The sequence below is a fragment of the Caenorhabditis briggsae genome, assembly GCF_000004555.2.
Source record: "Caenorhabditis briggsae complete genome, chrIV, whole genome shotgun sequence".
NCBI classification, from domain to species: Eukaryota; Metazoa; Nematoda; class Chromadorea; order Rhabditida; family Rhabditidae; genus Caenorhabditis; species Caenorhabditis briggsae.
In genome coordinates, this window is record NC_013487.2 from 5054061 (window position 1) to 5073863 (window position 19803).

General features: G+C 38.6%; 4 protein-coding genes across 4 annotated transcripts in view; 2 read left to right on the plus strand and 2 right to left on the minus strand.

Moving 5' to 3' along the window:
* The window catches only part of Cbr-sru-1, a gene marked incomplete at both ends in the record, with an annotated part of 8402 nt that extends 1367 nt beyond the window's left edge, over window positions 1–7035 (plus strand). The window contains 4 exons of the mRNA XM_002632875.2: window positions 3034–3473; window positions 5517–5675; window positions 5905–6114; window positions 6856–7035. Coding sequence (XP_002632921.2) covers window positions 3034–3473; window positions 5517–5675; window positions 5905–6114; window positions 6856–7035 — 989 coding nt within the window. The remainder of the gene's footprint in view (window positions 1–3033; window positions 3474–5516; window positions 5676–5904; window positions 6115–6855) is intronic.
* Window positions 7036–7298: 263 nt separating this feature from the next.
* On the minus strand, window positions 7299–12285 carry CBG21674 (the record flags this gene model as incomplete). The annotated part of the gene is made up of 4 exons (XM_045235253.1): window positions 7299–7445; window positions 7861–8085; window positions 11382–11495; window positions 12256–12285. 4 exons carry the CDS (start codon window positions 12283–12285, stop codon window positions 7299–7301), a joined length of 516 nt encoding a protein of 171 aa, XP_045097391.1.
* Window positions 12286–12525: 240 nt separating this feature from the next.
* On the minus strand, window positions 12526–18223 carry Cbr-him-6 (the record flags this gene model as incomplete). Its single annotated transcript, XM_045235254.1, has 7 exons — window positions 12526–12673; window positions 13020–14079; window positions 14126–14448; window positions 14675–15063; window positions 16432–16545; window positions 17197–17459; window positions 17503–18223. 7 exons carry the CDS (start codon window positions 18221–18223, stop codon window positions 12526–12528), a joined length of 3018 nt encoding a protein of 1005 aa, XP_045097390.1.
* A 713-nt stretch (window positions 18224–18936) lies between these two features.
* Window positions 18937–19803, plus strand: part of Cbr-sru-6 — a gene marked incomplete at both ends in the record, with an annotated part of 3004 nt that continues 2137 nt past the window's right edge. The window contains one exon of the mRNA XM_002632878.2: window positions 18937–19392. Within this exon, the coding sequence (XP_002632924.2) occupies window positions 18937–19392 (456 nt within the window). The remainder of the gene's footprint in view (window positions 19393–19803) is intronic.

The window sequence follows — 19803 nt, forward strand, 5'->3', positions numbered from 1 at the left end:
ACTCACCGGGCGGCCTAGAAAAAAGCTCGTCCCTACGGGCTTTCAGCGTATGCTTTTTTCTCGATGAAGGAATTTTTTTGAATTTTTTTCTTTATTTTATGTCAATCTGCATTTTTGCACATTTTGATGCAATAAAAAATGACACCGTAGACCACCTTTAAAAAAAGCTACAATAACAACGATTATGTAAAACCTTCCAAATACAAAGTTTCTGAAACCGCAATTATTTTTCATCTGCTCTACTTGATATTCTACGGCACCACGTCTCCAATGGCCTATAGTGCAGTAATCCGTCCATTTTCCAATGAACTTCAAATCTGCATGGTCGCGTGGACTTTCTACCGTACCCATCCAGTTTTCAACAAAGTTCTTGTGAATACGGAAGGAACTTCAATGGATAGAAGAGAACATTCAAGAGAACCATGAAATTATTTTATTTTTATTTTTTTCAAAACTTTCAATTTCCAATGTTTTCAACTGAACATTTATTTGGAGTTTGAGAGTCTCGAAGTTTTTGAATTTTTAATTTTGAAATGTTTTTGTGATGGAAAATAATAAACATGAAATAACGAGCTGGTGCTAAACATACAATCGACAAATGGGCTAAAAGAAAAATTGGAATTCATGGCGTTCTTTTGAAATCTCTGCTCACGATATCAGAGAATCCAAAGCGATCGAAAGATTGTTTTTTTTCCAATTTTCTTCGCTATTTTTCTCATTTCGTCGAAACTGTAACAATTTTAATGTATCTTACTACATTAGGCCCAAATATTTCATAATTTATTTCTCAGTTTTTTGTCTATTCAAAATAATCGCACGAATGAACGAGTAAAAAACCCTGCGTGTCTACAGCGCCTCTACAGGCTTGGAGACTTTCTACACGTTTTTTACTCGTTCAATCGTGCGATTATTTTGAATAGACAATATTTATTTTTATTTTCAGTATAACAGTTCCTAGTGTTGACAGTTTTTCAGAATAATTCGCGTGAATTAAACACATTTTTCTGAATGCCAAAGAAGGAAATTGAGGTCAAGACCCAAAAGATTCCAGATCATGGCCTAGAAAAACTTAGGCCATGACCCAAAAGAATCTAGGTCATGGCCTAGACAAAATTAGGTCATAACCCAAAAAGGCTCTAGGTCATGACCCAAAAGAATCTAGCCCCTTTCTCACGTTTTTCCCATCCTCTCATCTTCATTTGCTCGTTTTTTTGCAAAAAAAAAGTTTCATAAAAACTAGGTCCAACTTATTCACCTAATGCGCATCGAACCAAGCATAGCACCATGAAGAAACATTTCATCCAGAACATAATGATAGGGACATTCTTGTGAAAAATATAAGTAATGTCTCTTGTGAAAAATATAAGTAATGAAAACTTTCGAAGGTTCTCAATGTATTAACCGGAATTTTCGAAGTGAGAAACTATAAATTAAGTAAGTTTGAAGGGCTCAAAACAAAAGTTTTTGGAAAGTGATGTGAGTTTTGGTTGTTTGGTGTTTAGCATTTTGAAGATAATATTTCGGTTCCATATAAATCAGAAAAGTTGTTTTTTTCGAATCAAATCTGATTACTCAGACAACATCTGAAAACTGTTTTCATGAAATTTCCAGTAGATTATACAATTTTTTGTTAGATAAAAAACTTTGCATCGAGACTCATTGAGAGAATATTTGAGCTAGTACTGAACAGATTCGTGGAATCAAAATGACCGTAAACCAGAAAATCTAGAATTCCGAAACTGCAGATCAGTATGTTTATTACATGAACAGTTCAAAAAATACTGCTTCCTTGCATAGTTTTAAAATAAGGCAAACCTGACTTATTATTTTTTTAATTCCAGATTCACTAAAAATAAAAGTCATGAAACGGAATATCCATCGAATCTAGAAACAAAATATTTTTAATGAAATCAGAATTTTTCAAAATTTAGAGAATCCAGGCGACCTTAAATGGGAATGCATCTTAAAATTTCTCAAAGTTTCTAATTTTAATCTTCAAATTTGTAGTTTTACGCATACTTGCAAAATTTCGGGCCGTTGTTTGTACAATTAAAAAATGAGAGTATTCTGTAACTAGCAAATTTTTAGGCAAATTTAATTCTGATAAGATAGGTAAACGAAAAAGAAATGCCGAAATAACACTGCCATTTTAGCACGGATCATCTCCCTTTGTTGAATTCATACAAAAAATTTGCCAATTACAGAAATGAAGCCTTAATTTTGTTCAGTAAACTCTGAAAATTTCAGAAAAATCGAAAAATTCTGAAAAACTTGTTTATAACTTCAAAGTTTAGTATATTTCGCTGAAAAACAGTCTAAAAAAGGATATATTTTTGTTCGTTTTAACATGAAACAAGTATTAAAGATGATTTATTAAATAGATTTTACTATTTAACTGTATCAGCAAAAAATCTAAAATTGCGGCTCTCGAAAATATACTTGAAATTGTGAGTTTGCTCTAAAAATTTATGCCAAATTTGTAGTTATTAAATTTCTATCTTTACACACAACATTTTAACATCTTTTACGAGAATTGGGTTGTATGGGCTTAAAGTTGACGGTTTGCCTGTCACTCTATTAGTCGTTTGATATTTCTTGTACAGCCAGATTGAAACAAGTTTACGCAATATGTAACCTCACTGAAACCGTCAAAAAAAGTTTTGAATCAGAATCGAAAACATTGCCGTTACACTTTGCAAACCTATGTTTGCTCTGGTTTGGAGAACGGCAATTCAGTTAATTTCCAGCTGCAAAACCATAAAATCACACTTTAATTTTCTTTATTCCAGTTTATGTTCTTTACGTCATCAAATCTGGTCTCCCTCTCTTCCATTTTCTTACCCCACAAAACGTGTTATATTCCGGGAAGCAGGTGTAAACGAGATTGGTTGACTCCAGAAAAAGAGAGACAAGACAATGTTCAATAACCTATTCCAATACACTTTCTCACCCCATTGCTCATACACTCCCTTCTGACTCAAAAACATTTTTTTTGTTTTTCCTTGTTTCTATTTTTGATTTTCTCATTTTCAGACATGACTACTCCACCGGATACTATCCATTTCAATCAGACCTATCTAAACTATCAATATGAATACAACGGATTCCCAACTATTCTGGCAGTCGTCCCTTGGATTTACATGCTTCCAACCATTTTCGTCATCTTCAAAATCACCGCAGTCCTCTTCACAACTGATTGGGATCAGTTGGAAGCTGGAAAGAATCAACACGTTTTCCTTGTGATCACTCTGGTCCAGATCTCTTGCTTTTTGTTTTTCTTATTCAATTATCTTCTTGTTCGACTTCCGGCAACTGGATTATTCACTTCGTGGTGTGCAGGAATTGCACCCAATTCGTGGCTCTTGGTGGTCTCATTTTTAGCCTCATATACGAATTATTTGGCAATGATCTACCCGTTGTTCATGCCAGTGGTTCGGTTGATCATCCTAATACATCCAAAAGCTCATGGAAAGGTAGAAATCGAGAAATCTTGAAACCTGACTTCTAGTTTGAACTAATTTATCTTGATTTCTGGGAAAGATATCGAACAGTGATTAACTGATAAACTGTACTTGATATTATGGTAATCATTTTGTTAGTTAACAACTTTTTGATATCTTTTACAAGAAGCGAGTTAAAATGGGTAGATTTGTCAAAATCGTCAATCCAGAAAGTTACTTCCATTAGGGGCAGGGGATTTTCTGAAATTTTGACATTCATATGACAATGAGTATTCGAAAAAATTATTGAAAAAATTTTCTATGCATTCGGGAGAAACATTTCTTGAAAAATTACTAAATGTCTATCAAAACTGATTGAAACAGAAAATTGATCCCTCCACTATACAGTGGCGAGAAGTGGTGAGGAGAATTTTTTCGAACATAACGATTCAACACTTTGTTAAAATTTTTGTTTTCGATTCATAACTTTGTTAAAAATTGCTCAATCAATTTGAAATTTTGCATGAGAAAATCTGAAAAATCCAAAAACATAAAAATTGGTTTTTTGAAAATTTCTCTTTCTCAGAATTTTCAGAGCAGTTTCAGATGTAACAGTGGTTCGAGAATCCAAAAATTTTTTCCAGAATTTTTTCTGGCTTTGATTTTAGATGTAACATGATTCTCAGCGCCCAAATATGCACCAAAAAAGTTTGAAGAATTTTGGAAGTCGGGCTCTCGAGTTATGATGCTCAGAGCACAAAAGGTATGTGTCGGCATTTTTGCCATAACTCAGCTGAAAAAGTATTTTTGAAGCTCAACATTTCACAAATTATGTGTTTTGAGTTGTTCATGAATTTGGTGTTCAAAATTTTACAATTGTAGAACATTTTTTTCATTTTTTTCACCTCTAGGGAAAATCTCTAAAATCGAAAAAATTGAGAAAAACATTTTCTACAATTGAAAAACCTTTGTTATAAAACTGATGAACAACTCAAAACACATAATTTGTGAAATTTTGAGCATCAAAAATACTTTTTCAGCTGAGTTATAGCAAAAATGCCGACATATACCTTTTGTGCTCTGAGCATCATAACTCGAGAGCCCGACTTCCAAAGTTCTTCAAACTTTTTTGGTGCATATTGTATTTGGGCGCTGAAAATCATGTTACATCTAAAATCAAAGCCAGAAAAAATGCTGGAAAAAAGTTTTTTTTTTGGATTCTCGAACCGCTGTTACATCTGAAACTGCTCTGAAAATTCCGAGAAAGAGAATTTTCAAAAAACCGGTTTTTATGTTTTTGGATTTTACAGCTATTCTCATGCAAAATTTCAATTTGATTGAACAATTTTTAACAAATTTATGAATGTTCGAAAAAATTCCAACATTTTATCTATTGACAGACTTTTGATATCTTTTGTAGAAAACCGCAACTGAGCTGTAAATGAAATAGCATACCGTAAAACCTGTAATAGAAGAGCCTATACACTGTCAAGTTTGAGCTCAATCATCTCAATTCATATGAAATATATCAAAAATTTGTCAACTGACAAAACACTTTTGATATTATGATGAGCAATTTATCAGTTGACAACTTTTTGATATATTTTACAAGAAGTCAAATTATTGGGTAAATTATTGGAAAATATTGTGGAAAAGAAAAGTTATTTTCATGGAGGTCATCAGTGAGAAGAAACCAAGCAAATTGCTTGGGCCGCAGCAATCGAAATTGCTGGAGTTTTCTAGGCCATTTGCTAGTCTTTCTAGGTCATTTGACTAGTCCATGCAAGCCTTTTGCAGGAAAATCTGTGTTCTTTTAAATTGGAGCTAGTAAATCGCTTCAACAAAATGTACATTGAGTTTCCTGCAAGAATCTCGCATGGACTAGCCGAATGGCCTAGAAAACTCCAGAAGTTTTGAATACTGCGGCCCCAGAAAATTGTTGGCATTATACATAGCTTGAAAAAATTACTAAATCTATGAAAACCCATTGAAACAGAAAAACGATTACTATACTTGTACGTTGAGCTCAGAAACCAAGAAATAGGACTTAAAGAACATTTGTTTATGCTTTTCCAGATCAACACAATAATCATGTACATCGCTGTGCCATTTGGAATAATCTATCCGATTCTCTTCACATTCTTCCTAATCCCAGCCATTGGTGTCTGCAAGCAATTGGAGTTTCCATATCCATTCGGATCTATTTGGATTTATTATGTTGGTCCGGCTTTTGGGGTGAGTTGTCATGGAATTTATAGGTTTTCTTTGACCTTTTTGATTATGAAGTTCCCTGTTTCATGCGGTTTTTAAAATCAAGAAATTTTTGGGAAATAACCCTGTATATCTCCTTCCATTTAAAACTGGAAAACGATGCTGCTTCATGTAACCCATAAAAGTTCTAGTGAATCACACTTTCAATTCCATTGACCTGGTTAAAATTCTTCTAACTTAAAACATGATTCAGCTTCGAAACACGCCATTCTTCCTCGGGAATCTCTCCGTCTGGTTGGGTCTTTCATGCATTGCCAACGTTCTTCTATTCATAAAAATAGCACATGCCAGAGAGCAATTGTTCACTCAACAGACGAGTGGAGTATCATATAAAGCTCAAGTATCAATCACATATACCACAATTGCTATGATTGTGTTTTACGTGACTAATGGTCTCACTCTGGTTAGTTTCTCTGTTTTAGAGGTTTTTGATTGTCTAAAGCTAAGCTAGAGAAAACGCTGTAGATTAAAACATCTCAAATTATCAGAGAACTGAAACAGTAGAATTATTACCGTATTTTCTCCAATTGAAGCCTACCGTATATAAGCTCAATTATCTCGGTTCCTATAAGAGAGATGAGATCAAAAACCTGTCAACTGATAAAATATTGGTGATTTTATGATAAACATTTTATTAGTTGACCGTTTTTTGATATCTTCCGGAAGAACCGAGATAATTAAGCTCAAAATGCGCATAAAGATTGAGTTGGCTAGAGCAAGTACGGTATGTCAGTCGAAAAAAAAATGAGTTTTCTCGGTTTACCCCATTGTTTTAATCTCCATTTCTTCCCGATTTTCTCAAGGAGAAATTCGAGAAAAAATGTGGAAAATATATAATTTATCACTGTTTCAGTTATTTGACATTTGAATCGCGTGCTTTTGTTAGTCATTGTTGTCCGAGAATTGACCAGAATATATGTCAGTAAAAAAATGAGGGTTTTTTTTCGATTTCAATTCGTTTTTAAAGAGATTTTCTAACCTGAAAATGTTGAGAAAAATGGGAAAAATCAAATACTTTATCTGTTTCAGTTCTTTGATATTCTAATCACCGGTTTTTCACTTTTAATAAGTAACGGACGACATAGCTTTATTTTTCTCACAAAATCTGGAAAACTAAAAGAATATCTAACTCAAAAAATTGCAGCTCTCCTATTATCTGTTCTACGGAACTCATTCCATAATGGCCTACACAATGCTGGCTCGTCCATTTGGAAACGATGCTCAAGCATGTCTGGTCTCTTGGATATTCTACAAAACTCATCCGGTTTTCAAAAAGACCCCGGTCACGAATGGCGCATTCGAAAGACGAGTGGCAACGGCTTAAAGTTAATTGAACTGAATAAATTTTACATGATTTTATTTGACACATCTAACTATAAGTAAAAACCCCACCGGGAAGACATGATTTGGTATGTCTTCTAGACTATTTCAACATGTTGATCTAACTTTTGCAAGTTTATTCTAGGCCACCAACTTTCAAGGTTTGAACGAAATTTCGATTTTTTTCAAAAAACAAACACTGATTTAATGCGGCGTCGCCGTCCCAGTCGACGCAATGATCGGCACGGGCGGCGTGTGGAATTTTTCTCAAAGCGTATGGAGTTTCGTGTAGTCTGGCCGGAAGTCGTGTCCCCATTGAGATACACAATGCGCCTCATCGATGACGAATCGAGCGAGCAGTCCGCGTCGATGAAGAGTGTAGAACACAGAATTAAGGCGCCCAGATGCACTGATCTGAATAATGAATTTTCTTACTTCTCATTGATAATTTTCTTTTCCGTCGTATTGTCGGAATAAAAAAAGTGGGACTCGGTGTTTGCGTACTTTGATTTCCGCTTCCCCCCGCCGACGCTCCGCCCACTGCTTTTGCAAGTGCGGCGTTGTGTTTTGCAATTGTGCGGCGCCACTTCGGGTTTATTGTAATTAATGAGGTTTTAATGAGATTTTCATAGAAAAATTGCAATTTATGTCACAATTTTTTAGAGAAAATGATTTTTTTACTTCTTGTTGTCTCAAAACTCAATAATTGATTACAGGTAAACGATTACTATAAAATTCACTGGGAAAATGAGAAAAAAAAAACCGGAAAAGGCTAACAATAATACTAATTTGCATTATTCTAGAAAGTCATTGTTGTCCGAGAATTGACCTCGTCCACCATCGTGTCTTCGTCATCACTATCGATTCGGATGTTGTAGAGATTGCCAGCTTCATCGACGTCGTAGTTCAAGTCGAACACCTCGTCGTAATCCGTCATATCTTCTTCTTCCATCATCTCTCGAAGGTCTGTCTCCAATTTTTGAGTGTGAAGAAACAGTTTGTCGGCCGAAGTTGCTGGAAAAGACTCGAGGAACGCCTTGGCACGGCTTCTCACCTAAATGGAAAACAATTTCTGGAAAAAAATATCTAAAAATTACTAGTTCTACTGAATCTTCCGGTTTGCCAATCTTTCTGAGGTGCTGTTTCAATTGCGCCCACAGTAATTCCACTGGATGAAAAAAACAGTGATATTGTGGGAGTCTTAAAACAGTAACCCCATGAGACTTGGCATACTCGTCGAATTTGTAGACCGTGAATGCCTCGCGACCCCCGTTGGATTCAATGAAGATTCGAGCCAAATCTTAGAGGATCTCCTTCGTCTGCTTTGGGAAGAACTTTACACCATGCTCCGTGAGAAAAGATGTGATGTCAGCTCGGGAAGAAGTGCTCGTCGGAGGCTTGCGGAGTGGAGCATTGTGATACGGCGCATTATCACACAACAACACTGCGGGTCTTCCAAGTTTTGCAGCTTCAGCCGCAAAAAGCGGGATCATCTTTCGGTAGTAGATCTCAAAGTTATTACCATCCATATCGGCATGATAATCTTGCTTCTGATCTTCTTCTCTCAATCCGGAAACAAGAAGAAGCTCGGATCCTTTGAGAACTCCTAGCTGTGTGATGACAGCAGCGATGATGACCCTCTTTCCTCTCTCTCTTCCCTTACTCGGACCTGGCTGGGATGATAGAAGATCCATCAACTTCGACTTTTTGTACATCCCCTGATTTGCATGCATCCAGGCAAGACGCCTCACCATGCCGTTGTGTGCCCACGTTTCATCGAAGGATCCATAAAGAGCGTTTTTGGAATCCCACTCTTTCTTCAACTGGAGATACAGCTTTCTTTTGTGTACAATATCTGGTCGCTCTGACACGATTGGGTTGAATTCCTTTTGGCGATACACAAATCCAAGTCCACGAAGTACATACAAAAACACTGAATTCCCTCTCTGAAATTTGAGCTCATCCTTCGCAAATGTCCATAGATCGGATACTGTAACATCGCGACCTTCTTTCCAAAGAGAGTGGATTTTTGCTACAATTCGAACTCTTTTGACGAAATCCAATTGAGAAGCATATCTCCTGCACCGTTCTTTTTTCCCGATTGTAACAAGAAGCTTCTTTTGCGGTAGGTCTCGTTCGGGAGTCAGGCGGATTACTGTTTTTCTGCTCAGACCACACATTTCAGCTGTTGCCATTGCAGTGTTGGAGAACATTGTAAAACGACAGTCACTGCCCAATTTTTCTTGAATTATGCCGACAGACGATGACACATTTCTCATGATTTCTTCTCCAGAGTTCCTAGTGTGTTTTTGTGTGGGGGTTTTTGGAAAGATGGAAGTGTCTATGTAACATAACGATTGTCCGATTCTCATGTGCCTCAATTCAGTCTGAAACGTGCACCCTACTGCTTACTATTCTAGGTTGATAAGATCTTTATACCTCAGTCAGATACTTGAATCTGTTGGCGGGAGGTAAAACACACTGAGAAGAGGTTGTCTTGTTACGGATAATTGTACTACTCTGGGTGCTTGCATTGCTGGTTGAGGTAGGATCAGTCGCTGTGTTTTTCAGATGAAAGAAGCCAGGAATGTCCGAAGGTTTAGCTTGAAGACTGATGTCACGAGTGGTCGGAAATGTTTGTACTTTCTTATCGTGGCTAATTGGAGTCACTTGGGCTCCAACACTCCGAGTCCACAACTGTCGTTGAGCAACATCTTCAGAAAATCTTGTATTCCTTTCAACATAGCTTCCTAATCATTTTTCCCCCTTTCTACCCACATTTTTCCAGATATAACTACCTCTTTTTAAGATTGTTTCCTTTGAAATGCCCCGGTTGTAGCTCATTGTTGCTTTTTTCAATGTTTTCTCTATAAATTGTGAGATAAATTGTTTTTTTTAAATGAAAACCTCATTAATTACAATAAACCCGAAGTGGCGCCGCACAATTGCAAAACACAACGCCGCACTTGCAAAAGCAGTGGGCGGAGCGTCGGCGGGGGGAAGCGGAAATCAAAGTACGCAAACACCGAGTCCCACTTTTTTTATTCCGACAATATCATCGTTTTCGGTGGTGTGCTCCTCTGATACCTCTATATAAGTCACTGATAACACGCGCTCGGTCTGCCATACCAAACTATGACTCTCACGAAAAACAAATTGCTGATTCTCACTTGGTTTTGGTCTCTTCTATGCGGAGGGTTGACGGATTACATTACATTCTGGACCAGTATTCAGCAAGGATTTTGGGAAACTCTTCCGAGTTTAATTGCTATCGGATTGTATATTGCTATTCCTATGTTACTGATTGTGGATCACTTTGTGGATGAAGTTTACTGGGTGCTGGCTGTTTGTGGAGTTCCATGTATGATCTTATCGCTAATTGGAACATTCTTGTTGATTGGGACCAAAGATTGGAAGCTTCTTGTTCTCTTCTCGTTCTTTGTGCTCAGTAAGTGAAGTTTTCAGCGAGAAAAAAGCTTTTCTTGATATTACTGTATTACAAAAAAAGGAGATATGGCCAAGGGAAGCTTGTGGGCGTGGCAATGATTCTCGTGACAGAAACCACCCTAGCCTAAAGCTTTTGGTACACCTTTTCGATCTATTGATTTTTGACCACTTTTGTGTTGAAAACCTCCGGAAAAATCGGAAGATTTTATTTCGAAAATTGCGTTCCTAATGGCCTAACTTTCGCAAGTTGAATTTTTTAGGCTACCAGATTAGCCTAGAAACGGCCTAACATGACCCGGGTGCGCTTTCTGGGCCATTTTGGCATGGTGGCCTAATTTTTGAAAGTTGGTTTTTTCTAGGCCATCTGCTTTTTTGGCCTACTAACAGTTTATCATGACCCTGGTGGATTATCTGGGTCATTTTGACATGGTGGCCTCAGTTTTGCAAGTTGGGTTTTTTAGGCCACAACGTTGAAATGGGCTAGAAAACACACTACATGAAGATCAGATCATTGTTAGGCCATTTCTACATGGTGGCCTAGAAAAACCCAGTGGCAAATGTTAGGTCACTCTTTTCCTCACATAAAATCGGAGTGTGTGATTTTAGAAAAAAATTTTCGAACAAGATTTCGAAATTTGGTTTGAAATTTTTTTCGAAAATTCGTTCGAACGTTACGGAAATCACACACTGCTCTCTGGCATGTTGACGAGCAAATGCAAGAATTCGGTCGGTGGTTGCCGATTTTTATTTTCCACCGAAATGACTATTTCTTTCAGGCTTTCATCCCGAGACAGAATTGGAAATAGAGGAACTGAAGAATCAATTGAAGATGGATAAAAATTATTGTTCGAATAAATTGTGATTTTTGTATAAATTGTTATTTGATAAAATATTTTTTCTTACCTTTTCCGGAGTGGCATAAAGCAATTTTATTGATGGATTCGCCGAACGCAGTACTGTGTAAAGGTCTTCTTCTGCGCCAGCGAAGAGATCAGCAATGAGAACTTCGCATCCGATCTGTAAGAAAATATGTTGAAACACAAGTAAAACAGAATGTCTCAATAGCGGGCGAGAGGAGTCTAAGCGACCACGGGTGTGGCAAAAATGAGCGAGTCGCGGCTGAAGAAGGAAGTAACGATACTTTTTCGATATTACACAAATTTTCAGATTAGTAAAATATCTGAAAACTTGTCAAAGCTTATAAAATGGTTCGAAAGTTAGGATGAAGTATCAGAAGAGGACGGAATCGCCTCCTTGACTAGGGTTGTTCCTATTTTGAGATTTAGAGATTTAGTGAAAATTCATGTTTTATCTTTAAGATTCATGTTCACTCTCCTTCTGGTTGGGTCTTTCATGCTTAGCCAACGTTCATAAAATGGCACCTCAATCACATATACCACAATTGCTATGATTGTGTTTTATGTGACAAATGGTCTAACTCTGGTGAGCTTCTTTTTTTATTGGTGTTTTCGATAGTCTACATCATTAATGAAAACGGTGGAGTCTCAAATTATCAAAACGCTGAAACAGTAGAAAAATAGAAGCTCGCCCTATATGAGCTCTCTTATCTCGGTTCCCATGAGAGATATCAAAAAATGTGTGAACTGATAAAATATTGATGATATTATGATAAATAATCTGTCAGTTGAGAATTTTTCGATATGATTTGAAGGAACCGAGATAGATGATCTCAAATTTCCCACATAAGGTGAGCTTCTAGATATTAGAGCAAATACGGTATGTCAGTTGAAAAATAAGGAGTTTTACTCTAACTTACTAATTCTCTCATGTTTGCTGGCTCGTCCATTCGGAAACGATGCTCAAGCTTGTCTGGTCTTTTGGATATTCTGCAAAACTCATCCGGTTTTCAAAAATCCACCAGTCACGAATGGCGCATTCGAAAGACGAGTGGCAACGGCTTAAAGTTAACTGAACTGAATAAATTTTACATGATTTTATTTGACACACATCTAACATAAAAACAACAACACCAGGAAAGCCTACAAAGGCTAAAGCAGCAAAATTTGACAGAAAACACAACAAAGAATTAGAAGAACGCCGATGGGAACATGTTTTTTCTGGCACCAATAGCTCCAGATGTCGTCGCTTTGGCGCCTCCTCTGCCACGTGGCTTGGCTCCTCCACGGGATGGTGCAGTGATACGTGGCCGTTTTGTAGCTCGTCCAGAGGAGAATCTGAAAAAAATTGGTTGAAAAAAAGGTCTAAATTTCACCTGCTATGTTTTCTTGGCCATTCTATCGTGGTGGCCTAACTATTGCATGTTGCGTTTCCTAGGTCGCCATGGTAAAATTATCTAGAAATGGCCTAGCATGTCCCTGGTGTGTTTTCTCGGCCACTTTATCATGGTGGCCTAACTTTTGCAAGTTGATTTTTCTAGACCACCATTTTTTTTTGCCTAGAATTGGTCTGGTATTCATCTGATGTTTTTTCTAAGCCATTTTAATATGATGGCATAACTTTTGCAAGTTGAGTTTTCTAGGCCACCGTGCTTAAATGACCTAGAAATGGCTTAAAACTTACCCAGGAGTCGTTCGTTTCCTTCCTCTTCCACCTCCCAACGGCTTCATATATGGCGCTGGCGGGAAGTTCGAATCCGATGACAATGTAGCGAATCCACCCATCACAATCTCTCCGCTTTTCAGCTTATCCAGCTGATTTCTCATTTCCTCCTCTTCCCGCTCATCGACCTGCTTCCAATACGTTGCCAACAACTCCATAATCATTCTACCGTACTTAGTGATCTTGATCTGGGTCATAGAGTCGATTCGCAAAAGATCAGAGTTCGTACGTGGCAAGAGAGCAGCAATCTGTTCGATTCCTTCTCTCGAAACGATAGAATAGGGGCCAGTGAGTCCGGAGCTCTCCGCAACTGATGTGATGAGTTGAGTGAGATCCTGAAGGCATTTCGTGAAGACGTCACCATGCTTCACCATATGTCTCTCCTTCAGTGCTTGTGCTTCTGATACCGTATTCATATTGGACAATTCGATCAGGCCAGCATTCTTTCTCTTCTTCTCACACGTCACAATATGCAAATACACTTTTGCCTGCTTCCTCCCAGCCGCCACCTCTTTTCCAGAATCTGTCAATTCCGCGTATGCCAACACTGCAGCCGTCTGATTCGGAATCGAGTACAATCTCTCATGAACCAACCCCTCGATCACCAACTTCCTCACAAATCGCAACGCATCCCCTTCTGTCATTCCTTGTCCTTTTGAGAAGAATGGAAGTTTGGTATGTCCCATTCGTACCGCCTGTTCTGACGTCTTCTTGATTAGAGACCCTCGATAGAGTTCTGATATGTATTTCAACGTGGCTTTTTGCATTCTAGGGAGACATTGCATAATAGAAAGAGCGTCATTGGTCACATCGAACAGGCGAATGGCTTCTTGATTCTTTCGTTGACGTTCACAGACGTCACAGGGGGTTTTGCTGTTTCGACAGGATTGCTCATCGTAAACCTCTCCAAAGTGCTCAACAAGCATTTTACGTCGACAAACTGACACGTTCTCACAGTAGGCAACTACTTGAAGTACGTTGTTGAGATGCATCGAACGAACGCCAGTGGTCGTGTTCCCTTCTGAAAAATGTATATTTTCAGAATTTCAGAATTTTCTAGGACTCACCTTCAATCATTCTCCTCAAACGAATCGAATCATGATAGGAATACAACATCAAGCAGTACGATGGCATTCCATCTCTTCCCGCTCTCCCGGTCTCTTGATAATAGCCTTCGATGGATTTCGGAAGCGAATAATGGATCACAAATCGAACATCCGGCTTATCGATACCCATTCCAAAGGCGATTGTCGCGCAGATGACGTCGAATTTGTTGGCGAGCCATCCTTTTTGAACAGAGACTCGAAGGTTATCGTTGAGGCCAGCGTGATAGACTTCTGCAGATAAGCCGGCTTTGGTCAGCATCATTTGGACAGTTTCGCATTCTTTTCTGCAGAAAAGTTTTGTTGCTGAAGCTGAACCATGATTTTGAAATCGCAAAAATACCGTAAAACCTTTATTAGAAGGTCCGGCCCTTCTATTTTTCCTAGGTATTTACCTCCGGAGAGCCCTTCTATTACAGCGGATCTTCTATTAAAAGGGACCCTTCTAATACAGGTTCCTACACTGTGTTTATCAGTAGGTCTTTACCGCTCGTTTCAGGGCCTGCTACTCACCTAGACAAGCAATAAACAATTCCTGATTTGCCCGGATACAACTGTTTCATCTTTTCAACAACATTGATCAGCGATTTTGCCGCTTTTGGAATCAAATCGTATTTCAAATTATCCCTGACAAACGAGCTGATGAATAGCTTCGAATTCTGCATTTTCAGATTATCCCGCGCGTCTGTCACAATTTTCGGCGTCGCCGTTGCAGTCAACGCGATGATTGGGACGGGCGGTGTGTGGAATTTCTCTCGAAGCGTATGAAGTTTCGTGTAGTCTGGCCGGAAGTCGTGTCCCCATTGAGATACACAATGCGCCTCATCGATGACGAATCGAGCGAGCAGTCCGCGTCGATGAAGAGTGTAGAACACAGAATTAAGGCGCCCAGATGCACTGATCTGAATAATATTTTTCTTTTATTCCTCATTATAAATTTTCTTTTCCTCATACAATCATCATTTCCGGGTGTGCTCATACTGATAACTATATAAGTAGTACTGATAAGACTGGTATACCAAACAATGCATCTCACTAAAAACAAATTGCTCATTCTCACTTGGTTCTGGTCGCTTCTATGCGTTGTGCTCACTGTATATATTACATTTGGGACCAGCGTTCAGCAAGGATTCCTAGAAACTATTCCCAGTTTTGTTGCCCTTGGATTATGGGTTGCTATTCCCATGCTACTGATTGTGGACCCCTTCGTGCCTAAAGTTTTCTGGGTGCTGGCTGTTGGTGGAGGTCCATGTATGATCTTATCGCTAATTGGAACATTCTGGTTGATTGGGACCAAAGATTGGAAGCTTATTCTTCTCTACTTGTTCTTTGTGCTCAGTAAGTGCTCTTAAAGGTGGGGGGACAGGAGATTTTACGGGGGATTTTTGGGGCCAGAGTATGCATTCTACCGTGACGGCGTACAACGGTTAATGTCACTCTGCGTACTTCTGTCGTCCTCGCCTTTATGTATGCAATCGGGCGACCGCTTTCTCTTTGCCCGCGTGGCTCAGTCGGTAGCGGCGCCAAACCTTCAATACTCCCCCTGTCAAGTTCCTTGAGGGGCATATTTAAACGGAATTTCGAGAACATCTTTTTTTCATGTCCCCTCACCTTTAAGGCTTCAAGTCTAGGGGCGGAGCTTAAATTGCAAGCTGCGCACGGTTTTTCTCATTATCGTATGCTAATGTGCGAAACAACAAAACCGTGCACGGCTTGCAATTTAGCCCTCGCCCACTTTCACTGGAATTGGTTTTCGGAATTTGTGGGGTCTTGACAGCCGACCGAATTCGTACATTTTCGCGTCACTATGCCAGAGAGTGTTTGCGAACGCAACATTGCATTTTACGACACATATTTTTAATTATGTGTCACAAAAATGCTGCGTACGCAAACACTTCACGCGCAAATGCACAAATTCGGTTAGCGACCGAAATGAAACCCCTCTCTAGCCACTTGTTTCAGGCCTTGGTCCCTACATCGCCATCGTATTTTTCATGAGAAAATTCTTGAAAAGTTGCAAAAAGCGAGCTCAACTAGACGCTGAAAACATTCGCTTGGAAGAGGAAAGACGGCGAAATGAGACACAATTGGAAAGAGAGAGATTCAGGAATCAATTGGAGATGGATGCTCAAAATGAACAAGTTTTGCAACTTTTGGATCGGCAGGAATTTGAGAAACAACAGTTGAAGGAGAAATTGAAGAAGGGGAAGAGCAGGAGATGATGATTTTATTGACTTTTTGGTTGATTTTTGTATAAATTGTGAAAATACCTTTTCCGGAGTGACATAAAGCAATTTTATCGATGGATTCTCCGAACACAGTTCTGTGTAGATGTCTTCTTGTGCGCCAGTGGAGAGATCAGCGGTGAGAGCTTCGCATCCAATCTGTAAGCATGGATGTTTGGATTTTTAGGAATTTTTCGAAATTTTCCGGTTGTCTCTTTCACACCACAAACGCGCGAAATTTTTTTTTTAAAATTCGAGAGTGGGCGGAGCTTAAAACCGGTAGCGAAGTCCTTAAAGGATCATGTATTTTTCGTAATTATTTTCCCGCCTAATTTTATCTATTTTTCGAAAATTTCCATCGTCTTCCTGCGATAATAATAATATATTTATTTGCAATGCATGGGGGAAATCAATAGATAATTTGGCAAGAAATGGGACTTGTACAAATAAAAAGTAAAATGACCAGACGGACCGACTAGAGTCCTGTAGGTCAAGTGGGAGGGATCAGAATATCATAAGGAATCGCTCCTACTCGCTTAGATGTTTGCAAGTTTTCGGATTTTCGATAAAAAAGCTCAAAATCGATGAAATTCGTGGAAAAATTGAAGAAAATATTATTTCACAAAAATTTGACGAATCGCAGAAAATCGCATAAAACCAGTAAAAACATAGAAAAATGGATAACATATCCACCGGAAAACGAAAAAACTGACCAGAAAATAATTACGAAAATAAATTCTCCTTCAAGGATTTCGCTAGCTCCGCCCACCCTTGAATCATCAGCAGCAACAAGCTAATCAAGCTACTCACTCCCAACTCTTTCATCTTCATTTTCTGATCCTCAATCAACGATCGCAACGGCGAAACAACAACAGTAACACCGGTCAGAATCACCGCTGGCAACTGATAGCACAAACTCTTTCCCGCCCCAGTTGGCATCAACACAAACGTATCGTGACCCATGAGCGTCGACAGAATACACTGCTTCTGACGGTGTCGGAATTGATTGAATCCGAACTTTGACTTCAACGTGCTATACAACTCTTCGTTCATTTCAGCGCCCAAAAGATCCACTAAAATAATTAATTAATTTAGAAAATCGATAGATTTACTTACACTCATTATTGAATTCTTCACTATCATCTTGCAGAAATCCACGAAACCTTCCGTGCATATCATGTCGCTGTTGGTTTAAGGCAACTTCTGAGCTAGATTTCTGAAGAGTCGCTAGACTTTTTGGCGCAGTTGGCACTGAAATAGGCTCGAAATCCTCAAAACTGTCGTTCACATCATCTGAAGTTCCTTGAACAACTTCTGCACTTGACGCTTGGAAATTCTCGAAGCTATCGTCAAGGCCGGGGGATGGTGATTTTGATTTTTCGTTGCTATTTCCTAAATGTATCTCTTCTATGAATATATCATCGTCATCGTTGTCGAATGAACTGTGCTGCTGGTTGCTTTGCTGATTGTTCCAATCGTAGTTGTTTCGTTCTTGGTAATTCGAAGTTGTCGGTTTTTCGTAATTCGAAAAAGAAGCAGTAGCTATGGGAGGCTTCGGCGGAGCAGGAACAACTTCCTCTTCTTGCTTATCGAACGAATCCTCCTCTTCTTCTTCGAATTCGTTTCGATAACACGACGGATCTTTTAGCGACGAGCAACACGAGAAAATCGGCGGCTTGTAGTTCAAATTTGGCTCGACGAACGTGAATCCGCCGAATGAGATGGTTTTCCGCGGTGCTATTAACTCGATTCGGTTGACTTTACTCATGTTTCCTGGAAAAAATCTAGTCAAAAACGGGGAAATAGTGAAAATGTATGAAGAGAATTCGAAAAACATTAGTTGCCGCCGAAACAAGAAAGTCTCTGCTGGCCTGCGTCTCTCGCACTGTGTGTGTATCACGGATATCTCTCGCTCGCGCATTGTTTTGTGACATCACTGACGACGTTCAGGCGTCAAAGTGGATGAAAAGGGGAAAATTTGGACAGTTTTTTCAGGAAATTTTTCTAAAAGTCAAAAAAAAAGTTGTGGAAGAGAAATCCGAAGTGACCATTGTCGAAGGTCCCAAAACGAAAACTACCGAAACCTATAAAATATGTGTTTTTAAGAGGTATTTTATATTATTTTTTCTCTGATTTTTGTACCAGGATAATATTTGTGACTCTGAAAATAAATAAAAAACACGAGGCTTTTTAACTCTTGATCCTTATTTATTTTCAGCTGAAATTTCAGCCACACAACAATACTCAATCTGAAAAAAAGTTTCACACATTTCGAAACATGGTTTGTGTTTCCGTTTCCACCTGCATAATTTTTTCTATCATCGTCAACATTCCAGTTTCTGCTTCTGTCCACATCAACCCTGAATCATTTCGAGCTGCAGAAAGACAAAAAAAAGTGATTTTTGAAAGCACAACTCTCTAGCTAGTAGTTACAACTAGTAGTTATTATAAAAATCAGCTGTCAATTCCTATTCTGTATGTCAAACTGACAACCAACTTCATTTTACTAAATAAAATTTATTTCATCATTTAAAAGTTAAAAGTCTTGAAATGTCCTCCAACTCTTCTAGTCCCAAATGGCCCAACACTATTCACTTCAACGACGCTTATATGGCTTATCAGAACCATTTCAACGGTTTCGCTCAAATCTGTGCAATAGTTCCGTGGATTTACATAATTCCTAGTTTCCATATCATCTGTAAAATCTTCGCAGTCTACCTGACTTCTAACTGGACCCGCCCAGAGCCCGGACTTAATCAACATGTGTTTCTGGTTATCTCCTTATCACAACTCACTGTTTTCGTTTTCTTTCTATTTGACTACTTCACTGTCCGACTTCCATCTACAGGATTATTCACTTCTTGGTGTGCTTCTATTGAGCCGAATCATTTTTTGAAGGGGTTGTTTATGACTGCGTATTACACTAATTATTCAGCAATGATTTTCCCGTTTATGGTTCCTGTTGTCAGATTAGTGGTTGTGACCTTTCCAAGGAATCATTTCAAGGTGAGAATATGGCAAAAAGTCTGTTTCAGCCAGGGCATATGAAAATTGTGTTAAACTTTATAAATACTAGAGTATGCGTAGGGTCACCTTTTCTGAGAAATTGAAATAAAAATCATCGAAAGTATATTGTATATAGAAGGAACACACATAACGTACATCTAAAAACACAGCATTACTTGTGCTCTAACTGAAACCGATTTTTTTCTTCGAACATTTAGTCTTGATGATGTTTTTTTTTTCAAAATTCTGATACGAGAAAAATCAGAGCTGTGGAAAAGAAACGCCGGTGGCCGTGGCCGAAGATCCCACAACGACAACTACCGTAACCTAATCCTGAGGATTTACAATCTCGATTTTTGTGCGTTTTCAGTCTATTTTGCAACATCCAAATTTTTATTCCCCGACCTTTTT